The sequence below is a fragment of the Arvicola amphibius genome, chromosome 10 (genome assembly GCF_903992535.2).
Source record: "Arvicola amphibius chromosome 10, mArvAmp1.2, whole genome shotgun sequence".
Taxonomy (NCBI): Eukaryota; Metazoa; Chordata; class Mammalia; order Rodentia; family Cricetidae; genus Arvicola; species Arvicola amphibius.
This window is the reverse complement of record NC_052056.1, coordinates 58,970,853-58,991,613: the sequence shown is the minus strand read 5'-3', so window position 1 is coordinate 58,991,613 and position 20,761 is coordinate 58,970,853. Positions and strand designations below refer to the sequence as shown.

The 20,761-nt window shown below is 49.4% G+C and overlaps 1 protein-coding gene across 6 annotated transcripts in view; it reads left to right on the top strand.

The window, feature by feature from the left end:
• The window catches only part of Mylk (myosin light chain kinase), a 249,598-nt gene that overhangs the window by 204,485 nt on the left and 24,352 nt on the right, over nt 1-20,761 (top strand). For 5 of the 6 annotated variants that reach the window (XM_038344888.2, XM_038344886.2, XM_038344887.2 and 2 more), the window contains 5 exons: nt 4,232-4,534; nt 13,093-13,125; nt 13,228-13,321; nt 14,536-14,739; nt 19,655-19,872. In XM_038344888.2, coding sequence (XP_038200816.1) covers nt 4,232-4,534; nt 13,093-13,125; nt 13,228-13,321; nt 14,536-14,739; nt 19,655-19,872 — 852 coding nt within the window. Of the gene's footprint in view, nt 1-4,231; nt 4,535-12,233; nt 12,246-13,092; nt 13,126-13,227; nt 13,322-14,535; nt 14,740-19,654; nt 19,873-20,761 lie in introns of those variants that run through there. The other variant, XM_038344890.2, reaches the window with a different exon arrangement.

The window sequence follows — 20,761 nt, the reverse complement described above, 5'->3', positions numbered from 1 at the left end:
AGAGCTAAGAATAGAATCACTCAATAAAATGAGGACTTGTATTGATGGCCACAGCAAGGCTACATTCATTCAGAGTCCATGAATTTAGACGTAGGCCAAAGTAAACCAGGATTAAGCTGATTTACCTCCGCGTCTCCAGGGACATCTGCATATTATCTGATCAGCGTTTACTAAGTAGATGTAAACGTAAATGAGATAAAACAGAAATTGTTCCACCTACGCCAGACAGTTTTCAAGCACTTGAGAAGCATCCACTTGATGGGCCAGCTAAATAAGGCCAGTTAAACGCAACTTGTACCTGTTAGCTGCAGAGATCTCTTATGGCATATTCTTTGAAGAGCTGTTTTCTTTCCAGATCATCCATGATTCATATTTTCAAATCAATAAAAACTAGCACTTATACTAACTGAGGGATCCTTAGCTATTTCTGAGGCTAATTATTATATTATAAGAAGCAGTGTAAGAATTAGCAAGGCTGCCTGGCCTGGACCACTGTTCTGTGTGGCCTGGGAGAGGAGGGAGGAGGAGCAGTGGCCTCTACCTAACTCTAAAGGAGAAAAATAAAGCAGAGAGAACCCTAAACACCCAACATACACTAAATACCTTCTGAGTTTTAAACTTGTATGACTTGAAAGGGTGGGGGATGGTCCTTAGAGGGGCTTGGTTCAGCAGTATAAACAAGTTGCTCTCTTGATCTCATTCTGCCTGATAACCTAGAAAGGACCAAACCCTGTCTGGGTGCACAGAGTTGTGAGACTCTCCTTGTGGCTTTCGCTGACTAGTGAGTGTTCCAGTTTGCTCTGATAATGAACCTTGCCCGAAAACAACCTTTGGCAGGGCGGGGGAGGGGAGGGTATCATTTAGCTTACAATTCAAGGTTACTTTACAGTCCATCATTTCAGGGCACCCAAGGCTGGAACTTGAGCGGCAAGTACACTATACATCCACAGCCAAGAGCAAAGAGACTAAGTGCATCCTTGTTTTATGCTAGTTCTTCCTTCCCCCTCATACTATCCATGATGGCCTGAGTCTTCCTACATCAGTTAGTGATCAAGACATGCCCCCACAGACATGCCCACAGGCCAACCTGCTCTATATAATTCCTTGTTGAGAATTTCTTCCCAGCTGATTCTTGGTTGTGTCAGACTGACAGTTAAAACGGAGCAGCTCACTGAATGCAGCCTTGGCCTCCGAGAGTTCCTTTCCAAGAGTGTGCTGCGGTTCAGGCCGACGGCTGTTGAATTCAGGATCTATGCATGGCCATCTAGGCAGGCTTAGAGGCCCACAGACAGACTTTGTGTGGGCAAACACACAGAGGGCAAGGGGAAGCTGGGCTAGTGGGAAGCCTCACAGACAAGGTCATCTGTTTTCCCAGGAATAGGAACCCTTTACTGAGCCCAAAGTCTTGCAGCTGGAGCTATGAGGAACCCTTCCCTTGGAAGGGTTTCTCATTTTGTCAGCCATGTCTCCAGGGAGCCCTGGGAGAATTCTGAGGAAGCGTGGGTCCAACTGCAAACACTAAGCCAGTCTCTTGTTTGCCAGGTACTGCCCAGGCTGAATGTGTCTGTCTTTAGAAAGGAGGCTCGTGGGAGAACCCTGATCCCACCTAAGGGTTCTCATCGCTGGGTAGTTCGACACATGTGGGCTCCGTAAGTTGAAAAGAATAGAGCAGCAGACACAACCCATGGCTCTGGGGACATGAGAGGAGGAGGGGTCCCAAACTTCTAGGACTTCTGAACTCTCTCCTGGGCACCAAATTCCTTCGCAGTGGCAATGCTTTACTTGGAATGTAGGCTTCCCTCTGCACATTCTGCACCTTCCCTTGTGCTGTCTGAGGGAAACTCCATCCCATGTAAATTAGAGGCGTCTGTCTCAGGGTCGGCACATGTAGCAACTCTTGAGCAACGCTGAGCTCTCTGAGTTGCTGTTTCCAAAGCAGAGAGGAGGGAATCAGCCAATGGACAGGGTCTTCACTTATATAAACCTCCATGACTGCGTCTGCCAGGAGGTCTGGGACGGGGACAGTGAGAACTTTCTTCCCCCAGCAGGCTCTTTTACTTCCTTAGCTGGTTTCCAGAAGACTTGAACCACTTGCCTTTAAGAGGATTTAGAATAATAAACATCTTTGCCAACACCAGAAACGTTTCTTAAAAAGACCAATATATCCTTCAGAGCAAACACTTTCTAAGAGAACATCCTAAACAACCAGTGAAAGTGGCTCCATTGCAGGAGGCCACCAGTGTGGTTGTGACCCTGGCTGCAGTGATGGGAGGTGGCTCTGGCATGATCCCAGAATCACTCCTAGAGTAGAGCCAGCCTTTGGTTTCTGGGCACAAGAGGCACCAGGCAGTGAATATTAAACTGGAATATGGAAGAAGGAGACAGGAGATTGGGAGTGGAGTTCAGCTGATAGGGCACCTCTCTAGCCAACATGACAGCCTGAGCTCTAGGCCCCAGCACCACGTAAACCAGGTTTCCTGGCACTGCCTACAATCAAAGGACTCTAAAGTGGAATCAGAAGCTCAGGATCATCCTTGACTAGAGAATGAGCACAAGGCCAATGTGGGTCATGCGATCCTATTTAAATAAATAAATATATAAAAGGGGGGAAGAATTAAAATGGAGGAGCGAAAAGGAATGTGTATGCACATATGAATATGTACTTTTATATTTGCATACATAAACCCATGTGTGTGTGTGTATGTGTGCGTGCATGTGTGTGCGCGCATGTGTGCACACGCACAGGCACATATAGATGTTTCTTCACAGGGTCATAGGGCCATGTATCAGAACCCCTTTGGCCTTCCTGTCTGGCTGGGAGTAAGAGAAGAGATAGAAGTCTATTATTTGCCTGTCTGTGTTTGTATACTTAGTGCTTGCAGAAATCCTAAGAGCTACATGTTAACACCGTTTTCCCAGTAAGAAAGACAAACACGCTGGCCTTAAATTTACTGGCATTCACATACAAATCCACATAATGGGGTTTTAATTGCTTCTCCGTAAGGGAACTCAGACTCGGTTGGTGGAGGAGGAAGGGTTTTCTATAATTAACAGACACATGAAGCTAACCAAACAACTGCAGAAACGGATCAGAAAAACAGTTTGGTTCAGATAAGCAACTCACAGCACGCAGGGAAACTCAGGGACCTCATTAGACTGTCAGCTGCCGCGGTATGGCCTGGAATGAGCAACGTTACGGGGCTAAGCCCAGGTCATCTGAGTGGGAAGGCAGCCAGTCAAAGGGCCACTTCTCTCTTGTGTCTTCAGTCCATTTTCTATCCCTTAGTCAGGGACAGCGATGGTTTACAGTTGTGGCTCCCTTCTGCATTCCAGTCCCATGAGAGCTGAAGGTGTTGGGTCTGTTGCCTGGTGGTAAAACATGCATGCACTCGGCATGTATAGTATTCTGCAGCACCAAAACCCAAAACAGCAATGAAGAGGTAATACAGAAGTGGGGTGGGTTTTTTATTCCACTATAAGGTTAGAAATAATCTTCTTAGTAACAATGACCATTGGTCAAGTCAGCCACATTCCAAGAATGCCTCACAGCACTCTGTCCAGATGAGGAAACTGAGGCACAGAGTTTAATAACTACTGGGCGGGGACAGATATGTGTTCAAAGCCAGATCTACCTGATTTAAGATTATCTGCTGTGCTATCAAGCATCTTAACGGGACAACATTTTCCAAGTTCCAGAGAAAGTGATGTCACAGGTCACTGGCTTTGAGCCTGAAAGACACATGGCATCACACACACACACACACACACACACACACACCTTTCTCTCAAAACATATTTTTCATAGAAAATACTCACAGCTCCTACATAGCTTCCTAGATCTGTTTACTCCGAAAAAAAAATTGGTTATGACTTGGACCAAGTACAGGAAAGCACAACTTGTGGTCTGCATAACTAGCCCAGGATAGCATTTCTTCCAAGCAGGAAGGTATGCATGGGACTTTCAGAACTGGTAGCTTTGTGCATTGCTAACCTGTGGATGTGTGAAAGGTTGAGAGCAAGACGTGGAGGACTGGGCTTGAATTCACTAGCCAGTTCTCCTCGGGGCAGAGTTAACTCAAGAATGTTTCAGTTTAGGACTGGTTGAGTCTGGGGTGGGGTGTGTGCACAAGAGAGAGGCATCCTAGATTTTATTCCCAGCATTGGGGTTGAGGGAAGCTCTTCCTCTACAGTCCTATCGAATTTGAGTGACACTGTGCTTCTTCATCCCCAGATAAGCCAGACCCCCCTGCTGGCACACCCTGTGCATCTGACATCCGGAGTTCCTCGCTGACCCTGTCCTGGTATGGCTCGTCCTATGATGGAGGCAGTGCCGTACAGTCCTATAATGTGGAGATCTGGGACACAGAGGACAAGATGTGGAAGGAACTAGCCACCTGCCGCAGCACCTCTTACAATGTCCAAGACCTGCTGCCTGACCGCGAGTATAAATTCCGGGTGCGTGCCGTCAACGTGTATGGAACCAGCGAGCCGAGCCAGGAGTCTGAACTCACAGCTGTGGGAGAGAAACCTGAGGGTATGCTGCCTTCATTTCTTCCTGGGCTGGAAATAAATATGCATGAATTTGGACCGAATCTACAGAGGGGGGAAGGTTCAGAGAGAGAGGCTGGATATGGAGGAGCGGCTGGCAGTACCTTTGGTGGTCTTACTTTCTAAGACTGTGTCACTGATCCATCCTTTGAAAGAAGTTCCGAGGGTCTTTCAGAAACTCGTTAGCCAAGGTGCTGAGGCTGTATGTCAGCGTCAGAATATCATCCTAGTACGATGCCTACTACCACTGATACCACACTCAGTGAAAACATGGTACCAGAAATGTCGCTTCCCTGCCACCAGAGGGTGATGGTGTGTTCATCGGCAGGTGGGCTGTCAGGCAGACCTCAGGTTCCTCTGCTCACCTCTCACCCCTTCCCCGCTCCTGTTGCTCTCTCGGTGTCGGCTCCACATCAGGGTTTAGGTTACAGGACAGATAAGATTAGGAACTTAAGTTGAAGGAGGAATACGTAGACAGCTACAAGGAGACAGACACATCTCACTTTATTTGATGTAAATAAAGAGTCGGAAGGGCAGCTCGGTAAGCGTGGAAAATCCTGCCAGGGAGGTTGAAAAGCTTCTTGGAGGAGGTGGCACTTAAGCTGTGTCTTGGAAAAGGGACTGGTACGCTGAGAAGCAGGGGAGATAAGGAAGAGCATTCCACACAAAGGTCACAGCCTGCGCAAGCTTAGGAAGTGACAGAAGCGGGTGGCATTTGAGAAGCTTGAGTGTAGCGAGGGCATAGGTTGTGTGAGATGAAGCAGAAGGAAGTGAAAAGGGTGGTGTAGATAAAATCAGTGTTCACCAAAGCTTTGCAGACAAGAGAGGGAGATGATGTGGCTGGCCTGTTAGAAAGCAAACTTGGGAAGCAGTAAAGCTTTGGCACTCAAATACGACTGCAGTGTGGCAGCCTTGTGTATTCTCAGCTTGGGTATCCCCTGGCTTCATTTTTGGCACACTTTGCTCCTGAAGGCATTCATATACCCATGAACATTTGAGAAGCCTTATGGTTGGTGATGGCTTAGAAGATGAGTCTGGAGTCAGCCAGGTCCCCACGAGCCTCTGTAATTTCAGCCTGGTAGAGGGATGGGAGGCGCATGAACTAAATCTCCAGAGGGTAGAGTGGACCATTCTTGATGAGTTTGGGGTGAGGGGATTAGAGAGAGATGAGAGGATTCTAAGACGACTCCCTAGTTCCTGGCTTACATAACCCAGCACACATTCAAGAGACACTTAGAGGGTTATTACTTTAAATCATGTGGCTGATGCTAGCCATTGAGCATCTGTCGTATGCTGACAACATCCTCATCTTTACATTCTCCACTGCAGTCCTCACAGCCCAGTGACACAGGCACCGCTGCCATTGCCCTCCTTGGACAGAGGGGAAATAGACAGAGGAGTGCAACTTTTTGCCTAAGGTCACAGAGCCTGTGAATGGCGAGTAGAAACATGAACCCAGAGCTGTCTAGCCCAGAGCTTGTTCTCCTTCGGTCAGATTGAGGGAAGAGGTTTGTCGGGCTGTCTCCCACCGACTTGGGAAACTTGATAACAAAGAGACTGGGAGATGGTGAGGGTCTTAGTTTCAGACTAGTTTAGTAGAGGTATCTGAGGGATACCTGAAAGGGGGTCACCACCTTGGGAGGAAGTCTCAAACAAGGGCTATAGATTCAGAAATCTTTGTTGTTTAATGGACACCTGAATAAAACCAATTAACCCAGGGATTAGAAAAGGTCAATCCTCGTGACGTAGTATAAAAGCCCTGTGGGTCTAGAAGAAGGGACTGTGAGAAATCTGAGTTCATTGTAGACACAGGGGGAGGGGCAAGTTGCAAGTGTACTGCATTAAATGCTAAAGACAAAGAGCTAGAGACTCGGGGTCATTGGAATTGCCTGTTGCTTGGTAGCGATCTTTGAAATAGAAGTCCATAGAGTTTGCACAGGGTGGGAAAATGGTTGCCCTGGCGAGGGAATGAGTTGGAAAGAGGCTGTAGTGTGGGGTGTTTTGCTGAGTTTTATGCAAAGAGAGGGACAAGAACACTATGGATTTAAGACAGAGAAGGTGGAGAACAGAAGGGACAATGCTCTTGGAGAGATATTCAGGGTGTCACGTAGGCAGCATGAGGGGGGCACTGAAGGAGACAGGGAGAGACCCATCCTGGAAGCCCCATGTAACCCAGGCTACATTCTCTGTGTAGCTATCTTCATGATAACCTCCTGGCTTTCCAAAATTAGGTATAAAACAGCCCTCAACTGAGGGCTCCAAAGTAAGGAAGTAGAAAACACACCAACTTTATGCACCAGCCAGCCAGCTGCAGGCTGGACACTTCTCTTTTAGCCCTCGGGATGGCCACAGTTGCCACAGAGGAAGCTGGCCTGGGCCCTGGTTCATGGTAGCTTTCATAAGGCTCCCGTCCACTGGCTGCTTACAAATATATGGTGGGGGAAACCAAATAACAAAGCCACCCTCCGCCGCCTCTTAACACTCCAACACACCCCATCCTTCTGCCCTGGACGACTTAGAGAGCAGGCAGAATAGGTGGAGCAGGGAGTGTTTTCAGGATGTTATTTTGGGAGTGACAGATACAGAGAAAACATGGTCACTGGCTGGACTGGAAGTCACCCAGGCCCTGATGTGGAAACCCGAAGCAACCAGATCCCTAATCAACCCAGGGACCCTAATGGGGATGTGGCTTGACTTTCAAAAGGTCAGGGCTGCCGTGCTCAGGATTATGGGGAATGCCATGCTTGGGGGGCAGTGGCCTTGCCCTTGAACTCTTACATAGCCTCCAGAACCCTCCCACTGCTGCAGACAAACTGAAGTGGGCAATTGCCTGAAATCCAAGGAAGGGTCCAGGCCACCCAGGGCTTCCAGGCAGGAAGCTACTCCCACTCAAGGCTCGGTTGTCTTATCCAGGAAGGAGGAGGAGAGGAAGGACAGTTTGCACAAGCTAGGCCCAAGAATGGAAGACGGGGGTAAAGGAGTGAAGGAGAGGTGGAAAAGGGAGTGGGAGAAGAGGGTGGGGATGCCCCAAGTCAAAGTCCTCTGTGGATTTCTCAGATGCTGTGAGTTCTCAGCAAAGATAGCTCTCTTTGGGTAAAGGGGAAAGGGCTCTCTGGGAAGTGTGGGTGGGGAATGAGTTTGGAAGCATTAGCGGACAGGTGGGAGAAGTAGTAGTAACAGAGGTTGCATGGGTGGAGTAACAGGCTATGAGGGTCTTACTAAAAGCGATGCCAATCAGCCTCATTCCACAAAGCCCAGCCTGTGTTGCCCGACTTACCGCTCTTGTCCTAGCAGCTTCTGTCTTCTACTTCATCCTGATTTTGAGTTCCATCTATTTTCAACCCATCCCTCACTCCATTCACCCATGGGCGTCCTGTGTCCCTCCAGTGTTGGGGCTGCCCCCAGACACTGAGGATCCAGTGGGAGACTGAAAAAGAGGGCTCCCCACCAGCTCCAGGGACCCCCCCCCCGACAGAGCCATCTTTCCTATCCCTGACCTGACAACATCCTGCCCAGTTTCACCAGGCCTGAGCAAACAGAGCCCCCTACTTCAGTGCCCCAGCTGAGTCTTGGGTTCCACTCCCCGCTAATCCCCCTCTGCCTTTGAACTCCCCTCCATTTTAGCCCCTGCCCCTAATTTGTTCTGTGCTACAGTGTTATTAGCAAAGCAGCTGTGGCCGAGGCTGCTTGCCAGTCAGCTCCTTGCACCCAAGGGCAATTGGAACTGCACAGGAGGCTGAGGCTCTTCAGGGCTCCCAAAAGTGGTTCCCAGAGCCAGGTTGCCCTCTAGTGTTTAGTGCACACATTGCAGTCCTCTGTATGAAAAGGTACAGAGAGCTCTTTGTGAGGGGTCCCAGAGCTTTGCCGGTTTTCTCCTAACATCATCCATGTTAATGAGGCTCATCTGTCTATGGAAGCATCTCCTAACCCTCTTCCAAATAGCTCTTCCACTGAGCTCTTGAGGCTGTGGCTCATTCTAAATAGATTTTTAAAAATTGTGTGCATGGGTGTTACGCCTCTATGTCTGTGCTCCTTATGCATGCCTGGTGTCCGAAGAGGTCAGAAGAGGGCATCAGATCCCCTGGAACTGGAGGTAGTTGTTAGCCACCACGTGGGTGCTGGGAATCAAACCTGGGTCCTCTGAAAGAGCAGCCATCTTAATCCCTGAGCCAGCCCACTAAATGACTGCTGGAAAAAAAAAAAAGATTTAGTTGAGGTCCTCTTTTGTAATTTTATCTCCTTCCTTCACGGAAAGAGAAACCAAAGGCTCATCTTTGAGATGGCTACCTCTGTTTATGGGTCTGGGAGCTCAGCTCACTGAGCCACGATTTCCCTCAACTCTTCCCCTCTCCCCTCTGCTCATCTTGCCCCACAACTGGAAAAGAGGCAAGACGAGAAGGCAGACGCACGCCAGCATCCCGGGATCTCAGCGAGTACTCCCAGAGGAAAGCTACCCTGAACAGTGCAGAGGGCAACTTGAATCTCTGCGAAGAGGGACTGGTCCCCAACCACAGTAGATAAGATAGGGTGTGAGGGCAAGCATGGTGCTCACACAGCGGGCAAGCCAGGAAGCCAACTCTGTGACTGGAGGCAGGGAAGAGGCCAGCTCCAGAACTAAGTCCCTCTCCAAGGCTGGCTGACAAAAACCCTGCGCTAGGTGGCTGGAAAGGCCTCTTCCAAGCAGAGCACAAACCAGTTTTGTAGACACCAGACCAAGAAAGCCTGCCTTGGTTTTCTCATACTCTGCTGGTCAGAAGGTTCCATAGAACACCAGCAGGATGTTACAGGGGACAAAGAAAATGAAGGGGTGTTGATCAAATTAAATTAGGAGAACTCTTTCATACCGGACAGCGCAGGTCAGGGCAATGGGACTTCCTTGGTAAGACATGTTGTTTCATCGACTGGAAGATCTGGGTGGGTGATAGTCCCGGACCACAGTCCTTGGATCTCTGCCTCCTTTAGAACCCTGTGTGACATAGCATCACTGAACTAGTCCAAGCATCTGCTGACCCCATTGTTCTGAGACATCCTAGCATGGCTTCCATATGCCTCCAGTCCTCCTGTGGGAGACATGACGTGGACGATCCCCCAACTTAGTGTTCATATGTGGTGAACAGTCTGTAGCCCTGTTTTCACCCTCGCATGGGCTCCCAACCTTTTCGGACTGTCTTACCACGGCGGTCCCTCCTCCTAGCAACTCTGCGTGCTTGTCCAGCTCCGTCATGGCCTTCTATCTACCCGCAGCTAGCCCTGGGAACAGATGCCCGAAGCTCTAGGAAGGTCCACAGACCAATCCACCCGTCGTCCCCAGGCGGTGTTCTGTTGGGCAGAGCCGCGAGCGGAAGTACTGCTCCAGGGGTGGGTTTCACAGCCCTTCCTAGGGTGACACCTCACGGGCAGAATGAGACAGTCCTCCCTGAGCACTCACCCTTAAGACCTAGGAGCACTGCCCTTGGGTCACCCTTGTCATGGCTGCACAGTGCCACTTCATGCCAGCTGTGTGGGTTCCGAAGAGCGATCCATTAGCTCCCGTCCACCCCGACCCGGCCCTTGTCTGCCTTGCACACTTCACTTTCCCATGCTGTTCTCTGTGTTGTTCTTCCCAGGCCCCTTGTGTTTAGGTTTCTAAAACTAAACTTCATCCGCAGCATTTTAAGAACTCTAAACAGATCACAGCTTCTGGTTTTATGCTTATAAACTCTCGGAACTCTCTTTTGGCAAGAGGCACTTACCTTTGGTGGGCCTGGGTTAGTTTTCCTCCGGTTGTCTGTTTAGATCCCCGTGTGTTCTGTCCTCAGTCTAAAGGAGGCACTTGCTGTGCACAGGCCCAGCTGCACCTGCTCCCTGGCCCTCACCTCCGCCGCAGACAAGGACCTTGAAAGCCCCGCAGAGCGCAGCACGCTGGTGCACAGCCCTCCCTACCAGCTGTGTCTGCCAGGCCCTCTGTACACTGTTCTCACAAGACACGCACCCCACAGGTGCCTCCCGCCAGCCTTGCTCTGGTGGGGGCTTCAGCCAGTCAGCCTTTCCTCCCGTCTTACTTCCACACTCTAACACACTTCCACACTCTAACACACTTCCACACTCTAACACACTTCCACACTCTAACACACTTCCACACTCTAACACACTTCCACACTCTAACACACTTCCACACTCTAACACACTTCCACACTCTAACACACTTCCACACTCTAACACACTTCCACACTCTAACACACTTCCACACTCTCTCACACACATCTAACTGATACTTATGCACTGATTTTATTTCACACCTATACACACATTTGCACACACCATACTATCCCTCGCACACACATACAAAGGCACGTTCAGAAAAACACACATTCTCATGCTGTCCTTCGGACATATATTTCACACTTTTATACCAACACTGTCTCCCACACATGCACATTCACTCACACATGTGTTCACTCTTACATATTAGCCATGCTCACACACCTCCACACTATGCCACATGCATATGGTTACACTTCTACACTAACCTACAGACATACAGCCAGACACTTGCACACCAACCTACACACAGATAGCTATGCACTTCCGTGCTGTCCCACACACTCTCTGTGCCATCCCGCATACACAGCCACACACCTCCACACTGTCACACACACATACAGTCACGCAGTCCCCTGCTATCCTATACAAATGTGCTCACATGCCTCCACACTCACACCTCCATGCTGCCCCCCACACATACACTCCCACCATCCCATAATACTCCACACACATACTCACATCATCATACACTTCAAAACTCCTCTAGACATATATACTCTCACACACTTGTCCACTATCCCATGCACACATACCCTCTCACACTCACACACAGTCCCACACGATAGCCCCACAGATAGTGATGTCACGCTGTTTCTAACTATCCCATGTGTGCACACTCACGCACAGTCCCACACGATAGCCCCACAGATAGTGATGTCACGCTGTTTCTAACTATCCCATGTGTGCACACTCACGCACAGTCCCACACGATAGCCCCACAGATAGTGATGTCACGCTGTTTCTAACTATCCCATGTGTGCACACTCACGCACAGCCCTACACAGCCACGCTCTCCTGTTACCCATCCTCACACACTTCCACACATACACTCCCTTACTGTCCCACATATACATGCTCACACATCCTCGTTCTTCTAACACGGTCACACTCATACTGACACGCTTCTATGCTCCCCCTCTACACTGTCCCCCCACACTCATGCTCTCACGCATTTCCACACTATCATTGTGCTCACATCCTTACACACCATCTCGTGTCTCCATGCTCACACTCACTGGCACACACATACTCCCATGTTTCCACACTCACACACACTCCCTCTCACACTCACACATTTCCATTTTCATGACCCCTATCATCACACCTCCCTTCATCCATCCATCAGTCATGCTCCCCACGATGGCTGAAGGAGTACAGAACATTACACAACGTGCCATACAGTGCTAGCCAGGCCACTAGAAGTCACCTGTACAGCTCCTTTTACAGACAAGGAACCTGGGGTCCAGAAAGGGAAAGTTACTCAGCCAAGACCAGGAAGTTATATGACCTGTGCCCCCCTGCAGACAAAAAGGAACCTCAGGTCGATTATCGGACAGTGACAGTTAACACTGAACAGAAAGTATCTGATATGACATTGAAGAGCGACTAGGATCGTAAGGAGCAGAGGAAACCCTAGGGCTCTGAAGTAGACAAGGTCTGGGGTCGTCTAACCCGTCTCCTCCCTAGCCCTGGCTCCTGGCATATGAATGAGAGCGGCTGGCATGGGTCACTCACGGGCCCTTGCCGGCTTCACCTGTGTGCCCTCGTTCACCCTCACTGCATCCCATCTTCTGGGAGGCCACTCAAGGGCTCCTTCTGAGAAGAACTGCAGGCTTTATCACCGTCCTGTGCTGCGCCACCTTCCTCACTGTGCCTCCGGCGCCACACTGGTACCTGCCTCATTCTGTGACATATGTAATCGATGCTTACTTCAAGTGTCTATGTTTTTGCCTATACAAGTAAATTATAAGCTTCATGGAGGGAAGGGAGACTATGCCTTGTGTGTGTGTTATGTCATGTGCCCACATAACTGGCAAGATGCTTGCTATACTGCTAGAATTCAATAACAAATGTTCAACAAATGTATAAACAGACGTAACAATGAAAGTAATTATAGGTTGCTCGCTTCCAGGCCATGGAAAACCAGGACTGTCGCAGTGGTGTGTAGGTTCTGAAATACCAAAAAGACTGGAAGAAATGTGGAAGGGGAGATGTCTGGGGGGGTCACTGTGTGAGAGAAGGGGATGACAGTTAGACATGGTGGCGGGGTGGGGCTGGGATGAGGAGGCCAGAACTTGCCAGTCTGCATCTGGCTGTTTTTACAGTAAGGACCGGCCCACTTCGGGGGATGCCCATGCGATCCAGGTGTGCTGGCACCTGGAAAAGCCCACAGCATGCCTTGCTCTAAGTGGCCTTCAGTACTAACAACCATGTCCTTCCTGTCCCTCCTTGTCTCTCCAGAGCCAAAGGATGAAGTGGAAGTGTCAGATGACGGTGAGTGAGGACAGCTGTCTTTGGGACAGGCTCTCGGGATGGAGGGGCGGAGAAGGGGGAATTTGATGGCTCACACTCACCCTGACCTGTGCCCCCCTGCAGACGAAAAGGAACCTGAGGTTGATTATCGGACAGTGACAGTTAACACTGAACAGAAAGTATCTGATGTGTATGACATTGAAGAGCGACTAGGATCGTAAGTGGCGTTCCAAACTGCCCCTGGGCCCCAGGGTGAGGGTGGTGCAGGACCCCAGTTCACCCGGGTGCTCTTCCTATGCTGTCCTAAACCCAGCTTCCTCCCACTGAGTGTCTACAGACCAGGAGGGAATGACACACAAGCCCATCCCTTGCCAGGGCCCCTCTCTGGAGAGACTCCGCTCTGTAGGAGCTTCAGGCCAGGCCTTCTGTGCCTCTGCCCACAGCACAGCCCTCAAACACAAGGACCAGGTCTGAATCAGTTCTCTTTAGCATCCCCTGCCTTGGGTACGAAGTAGCTGGGCCTGGCGAGCACTTTCTCTGCAGCTGCGCCAACTAGGGTTGCCAAGAATGCCCCGGGAGCCTCACAGTTCTGGACGAACTAGTCCTGTGTTGCCATTGACGGAGCCTCACTCCCTATGACATAAAAGACACCACTGCTCACACACCAACAAGCTGTGCATCTCTCCTAGCTCTCAGTCTCTGGAGAAGCATAAGAGTTTAAGTGGATGGTGGGGTAGGGCAGGGGGCAGGTAGCTTAGTTAGTAGCACAAGAGCCTGGATTCCACTCCCAGCTCCACATAAACCAGATGTGATGGTGCCAGCACTCAGGAGGTGAAGGCAGGAGGATCAGAAGTTCCAAGTCAAAGTCATTATTAGTTTGAGGATACTCTGGGCTATATTTTTTTTTAAAGGAAAAAAAAAAAACAATATGGCTCAGCTTTTATTTCTGGTGGTTTGGGGGAACTGAGGGCACAATGTAGGCCTCTTTTACCAGCTCTTGGGAGGAAGTCATCTGTTAGAATAAGAACTCACTGTTTCTGGCAGGGGAAGCCGGTCCGTCCTGTCCTCCAGAGTATCTGTGCTAGAGCGGAGGGAGGGAGGACAGCTGTTCAGTGCTTCTGGTTTTGGAGGAGAACCTCAGTACTTCTTCAGGGGTCCCGGCTCAGGGAAGGGAAAAAGTCCACCCTTAAGATGAAGTAGGATGTTCTTCATTAGTCAAGAGTATTTTAGGTCTGAGCCACACACCTGGATCCTGACTACTCAGCTATGTAGCCATGGGGAACATGTAAGTGAGCAGGTGTGTGGTTGTGTCCAATAAGTCTCTACTATAAAAAGAGTAAGGCCAGATCTGCCTCAGGGGCTGTGGTTTGCCACCCCCAGCTTCTCAGAGAACTCGCTCAACTCGGCTTTTTTCTTTCCTCTCATTGACAGTGGGAAGTTTGGACAAGTCTTCCGACTTGTGGAAAAGAAAACTGGAAAAATCTGGGCAGGGAAGTTTTTCAAGGCCTATTCCGCCAAGGAGAAAGAGAACATCCGGCAGGAGATCAGCATCATGAACTGCCTCCACCACCCCAAGCTGGTCCAGTGTGTGGATGCCTTTGAGGAAAAGGCCAACATCGTCATGGTTCTGGAAATGTGAGTGGCCACTGTAGTCTGAGAGCCCCTACCTGCCCCCCACCTGCCTCCCACTCCCAATGTCCCAACCCAGCCACCTCCACCATATAACATGGTATGATGGCCAAGATACTCACCAGCACCATGACCAGAGCTGATCAGGGGGAAGCAGAATTGGCCCTGGCCACTGCACAGCGGCCTGACGGCAGCCTTGGCAGCCCTGCAGTCTTTGTCTTCTTGTTTCCTTGTGAACGAGCCCAGCTATCACAGATTCCTTGCTTGACAGGGGCGGTCTCACTTGAAGGTAATGTACGGTAGGAAAGGAAGGAACAGGGCTGCGTCCTACCTTCTTTGCAAAAGCGGAGGGAGCCCAGATTTGGGAGCTCAGAATTCTGGAATGGAGCCCTCTCTCCAGCCCCACTGCTTCTTACTGTTCCCCATTCCTCCCATTGAACAAGTTTGATTTCTCACTCGCCAGAGTAATGCTTTCTCTGCTGGGTTACACAGAAGCTGGGAGTAGAACAGATGACCTGCAGGCAAGGCTTTCCCAGAATCCATTGTTTCCCCTATACCCCAGATGCCCACTTCCCTTATATGCATGCACACACATCATTAAGCCACCTACAGTTTTCATGGGCTTCATGTGCTGAACCTTGTTTTTTTAATATATAAAAGCACGTTAAGATTTAAGGAAATGCATGCTGTGGGCACTCACAGGGGTCAGTGACAACACACTGACTAGCTGCATGCTATTCCTATTCCCATCCGTTCACTTACCTTCCCTGCTTTTATACCACCAAAGGTAAATGGTTTTTATTGGGTTTTGCTGTATCCTTCTAAAGTTCTTTATGAAAATGCAAACATAATGTGGCATGTGCACTTTGACTGTCCTGCCTTTTGTCACAATGTGTGACTTGAACTCACTGTCCTGCACCGGATAGTTTTCAGTAAACTGCCACCCTAGCAAGACCTGCATCCTCCGGGCTCCGAGGGACTTCACTGTACACATGTCACATCATAGTGTGCATCCTCCGAGCTCCGAGAGACTTAATTGTACACACATACCACATCACAGTGTGTGAATTTGTGCCAGCTGCTTTGGATAAGAGAGGTCAGGAGGTGCCCCGCCTTATTTTGCTTTTGCGGACATTGCGTGCAGCCTCGCGCAGTGTGTTGTCACTGACACCTGTGCGTGCCCATAGCATGCACACCAAAAGTAAAGCTGCTCAGGGTGAAAGAGCACGGTCACTGGAGGGGTTCAAGGTATTTAAGAATTGCGCTGGGCAATCTGAACTTTGGAATCAGTGTTTTGGAGAAGATGGGCTGTCTACTCTGGCAGGTATTCCTCCCCAGGTAGGGCCAGGCCTGAGAATGCAATGAGCCTCTTCTCTCCTCAGCACAGAGACATTCGGCAGGCTCCTCCCAAAAAGTGCTCTTAAGACAGAAAATAAAATGGCTGGATGCAGATGTGAGTCAGATAGCCCCTCCTCAGAACCCAGCCCACCTCTCATGACCTGACCTTGGATAGGGTTATAGGGTTCTGTAGAAGAAGCTGTTGGTCCCTCACAAATACTGCAGGATTAAGTGGAAGAGTTCTCGTGAGTGAGGCTCAGTGCTCAGCCCTAGGCAGCCATTAGAAGAAAGATAAGTTGACTTTTTCTGTATTCGGATCTGTTTTCCACTTAGAAGTATCCTGAGAGCATTTTAACCTCCAAGCAGATGCCGTGGAATAAGTCCTTTCTCGTACTCAGGAAGCCTGCCTTTGAGCTCTGTTAACTATTAAAAGGGATTTTTTAATTGTTAGGTACTACCAGCCAAAAGGCATTCAGATTAAATAATCTCAAGGCTCCCCATTTGGCTATAAACACCTCCTTTCTGTGAAATCACAAAAGGCTCAGAGAACATTTTCACTAGTATCTTATGGTCAAATGGTCAAATTCACCACGACCACCCCCTTTTTAGGACTATCGAGCGCCTGGCTGTGACCCTGGCCCCGTTTTCAATATCTTCGTGGGCTGAGATCTCACATTTGTTCTAGAATGGCTTGCTTTGTCCAGGCAGTGTGGGTATGTGAAGATGTGGAGAAAGGCTTTATCTTTAGAAGTTCAACCTTGAGCAAGTTCGTGAGGGGGGCAGGAGGCAGGCGAGGCTGGGTAAGGCCAAGCAGCGGCACCAGTGGGCAGAATACCATACTTAGCTTGGAATTGGGACTTGGCAAGCCGGGTGGAAAAAGCAGAGAAATGTAAGGAGGTTTCAGCTGGTCTGGCTTTCATCCCTGCACCCCACTCCTCCCCCACGGACGGAACGAGTCTCACAGGCACAGATGCCAGATTAGCCTCTATTGAGGGTTAGGAGTTTGCCTTATAATAGGAACTGAAACCAGGGCTCATCCTCCACCTGGTCACACTTCTAACCTAATCTAACACATGGCCATAGACAGGGGAAATGTTGACAGTCTGCAGGGCAAGTTTATGCTCTTGTTTGATAGAGAAACTGAGAGAAAGTAAACACACTCCAGAGTCCCTGCCTCAGACATGTGGAAATATGGGAGAGCATGCCCGCAGCCTGTCTGACTTTGTTTCTGAACAAGCCCTGGTCACACAGCAGCAAGGGTCCTTCTGGCTGCTGGCCTGGGCCTGGGCTTGCCTTATCGGAAGTGCTTGGGACTAGCCAAGCGGTGGTGGGAGGCTGAGCCTTGAAGAAGATATGAAGTTTCAGCTGGGTCCCTGGGGGCTGATGTCGTCTTTGTTCCACTGTTAGCAGAGTGTATAAAAGAGCATCCATATGGCTGCCAAGAGACAAGGAGGAGATACTGGGGACCAAGTCCCTAAATAGCATTGTCCTCTCTGACTTCCAGGGAAGGCTTGCCCAGACCTAGAGCTCTGGGGATAAGTATGGTCCCTTGGGATGGGTCCTGTTGGTGATAGTAAGTATCCATTCATTCATTTGCTCATTATCCCTCAGTATCAATTTACTAAGAGGACATTTCATCTGGCCCCATCCTGGCCCATGCCTGTGGGTGGCAACCTTTAGCAAACCAGTATTTTCTCCCTGTAATCTTGACCATTTTGAAGAGAAGCCTACAGAACTATGAGACTTAATATTTAACTCCTTCTGTACCGGGAAGTGACTAAAGAAACGCCTTAGAAATGCATTAGATACAGCCAAAAAGGCTTGAGCCCGTGCGAACTGAGTAAGTTACCTACCTCTAGAAGTGCAACCATATGAGCTTCATGGCTCAGACATCAACACTTACAGCTCAGAGATCCGCGGGAAGTCAGGCTAATGGCTGCTCTCTCAGGGCAGTTTAAGCTTGGAGGCAGAAATTTGTGGGCACCTTGTTCATGTTCGACGCTGGCAGCTGCAAGTGAAAGCCTGGGAATGAGCCAGGCTTCATACAGCTGTGGTGACCAGCAACTGAGACAAGACAGGCTTGATGCACAGCGCCGAGACAAGGCATGGAGGCTCTTATGTGGCATAGGGGAGGGTTTCGCCAAGAGCTTGAGTTTCAGTTCCTCACGGGAGTCATAGCAGAGGAAGTCAGGATGCCCCAAACATGCCTGGTCATTCGAGTGATCCAGGGACTTCTAAAATATGTGAGGAGCCTCAGATTCCTCGTAAGACTTTACAGAGTCAAATCTCTGAGAGATGATGTTAAGAGTCTGTAGGTTCCTACATGTAGTTTCTCATGTTGTGGTGACCCCAACCATAAAATTATTTTGTTGCTACTTCATAACTGTAATTTTGCTACTATTGTGAACCATAATGTAAATGTATGGTATCCAGGATATCTGACACGTGACCCCTGTGAAAGGTCATTTTACCCTAAAAGGGGTTGTGAGCCACCAGTTCAGAAACACTGTCCTAGAGTCTTGCTGTAAATCAGCAGAAATGAAGGCTCCAGGACAAGAGGCGCCACCTGCTGGCTGTGAAGGGTCTTTCTTCTCTGGGTGGTTCTAAAGTGTCTGTGCTAGCTCCTTCTAGTGGCTGGAATACTCACCAGCCTTTACCCGACTCAGCCCTTCCAGAGGATGCTCTGGTGGCTGCCTGTCTCCCCTGCAAGGGTAAATGACAAGAAACTACCTGGCCCAGAGTCACAGCTTGTAAAACCCCAAGATTGAATTCACATGGTGCATTACTGGATGTCACATAGGTTACCAAAGGCAGACTTTAAATTCTCTGATCAGTGAGCAGGGAAAGTGGGCTTAGAAGTCTGCAACGGGGATCAGAGAAGACGGTATACCTCAGACACCAGGGCCGCGTGTTCACACAGTATGCTGTCCACCTGAAATTAGTAGTGGCTTCCCAGATGTGGGTTCTGGGGTGGAGTGGATTACACATGCCCGGGACACACAGTCCACCAGGTAGAAGCGAGAGAAGCTCGCTAAGACTAGAGAGAGCAATCTCTTAGAGTCAGCTGATCTGTTACAGCGATAACAGTAGGCTACATCAACTAATTCCAGCAAATTTGCTGAAGATTCTCATTATCAAAGACAGTTTTCTCTTCCTGATTATGCAAATATATTCTTATAGTCTATAGAAAAGTGAATATTTGAAATGTCAGTTCCCTGTACCTAAAAGCATAGCTGGGGTCTATGAGAGAAAAAGACAACTAGGGATCACCCTTCTGAATAAGGCAATCATGTCCTTATTTCTCTATCGCTGCCTGGCCTGAGGGCTTCCTGGCTTTCAGATGCTTCCCTGAGCCCCCCAGTAGCCTAGCATGTACATGTGTAGAAGAATGAACGGGGTTTGGAAAGCTGCAGAAACTTGGCATGTGCACAATCATGTGCACACATGTGCACACACACACACACACACACACACACACACACACACACACCCTAGCCTACCTTGGCAGGATACCTTGCCATTCTGGTCTTTAGAATCCTATGATGTGACTGCTGTGCCTTTCCTGCCTCTTCTGTCCCCACAGCGTGTCAGGGGGTGAGCTGTTTGAGCGCATCATTGACGAGGACTTCGAGCTGACGGAGCGAGAGTGTATCAAGTACATGAGGCAGATCTCGGAAGGGGTGGAGTACATCCACAAGCAGGGCATCGTGCATCTGGACCTCAAGCCCGAGAACATCATGTGTGTCAACAAGACAGGCACCAGGATCAAGCTCATTGACTTCGGTCTGGCACGAAGACTAGGTAAGGCCATCATCTGTCTGTCATGGTGGCAGTGGTTGTGTGTGTTCTACACACTGCTTGTTGGAAAAGTACAGTGTTGGAGCCAAAGTCAGAGACCAGTAAGACTTCTCAGGTTCAAATGCAGTCCCTACTACTTACTGCTCTATCACACTAAGCCGAACTAAATAGTACCTGCCCCATAGAAGTGTTAGGCTGCTAAGGCACGATGTCAATAGTCCTTATGCACAGTACGTGTAGTTAATGAACTACATATATGATGATGGTGATAATGCAGCTGGTGGTGATGGGGACGGTGGTGGGAAGATAATGGGGATGATAATGATAACGACGACTCATTTTTTGTGATAACAGCTACTCACATCTGTATTATGTTACAGCTTGCAGAGTGCTGTCACATTAAAAGAGAATGTATAGCCAACCTCACTCATTCTTATCCGGAGGAGGGCATAGTTGAGGAGATGCCCAGCAGGTTCCAGTGACGTGCTGAGGCTGGCCTAGGAACCCTGGACCCAGCTCAGCATGTTCGGGGGCTCCTCTGCTCTCGGTGCCTTGCTGTTTCACCCTAACTTATGACATCTCCAGCAGGAAGGTGTGGGGGAGCAGTCAGAACCTCTTGCCAGGCTCTGAAGTCATTATGGTCAGTAACTGTGCCTTATGTACCTCTTGTATCCACTCTGCCTCTGTGGCTCCCTGATGTCTGCCATTGAGCAGCATCCTAGACACTTCCGTTAATACAGAGGCATAGGGCTGGAGTGAGCGAGTCTATATCTTACCACCCCGTGAGAAGCAGGAAATAGTTAAACAAGATAATCCCACCTGGTAAGCCTTCCAGGATGTCCAGGCTTATGTTGGTCATTCGGAGGACAATGAGGGTGTGAGGTCCTCACAG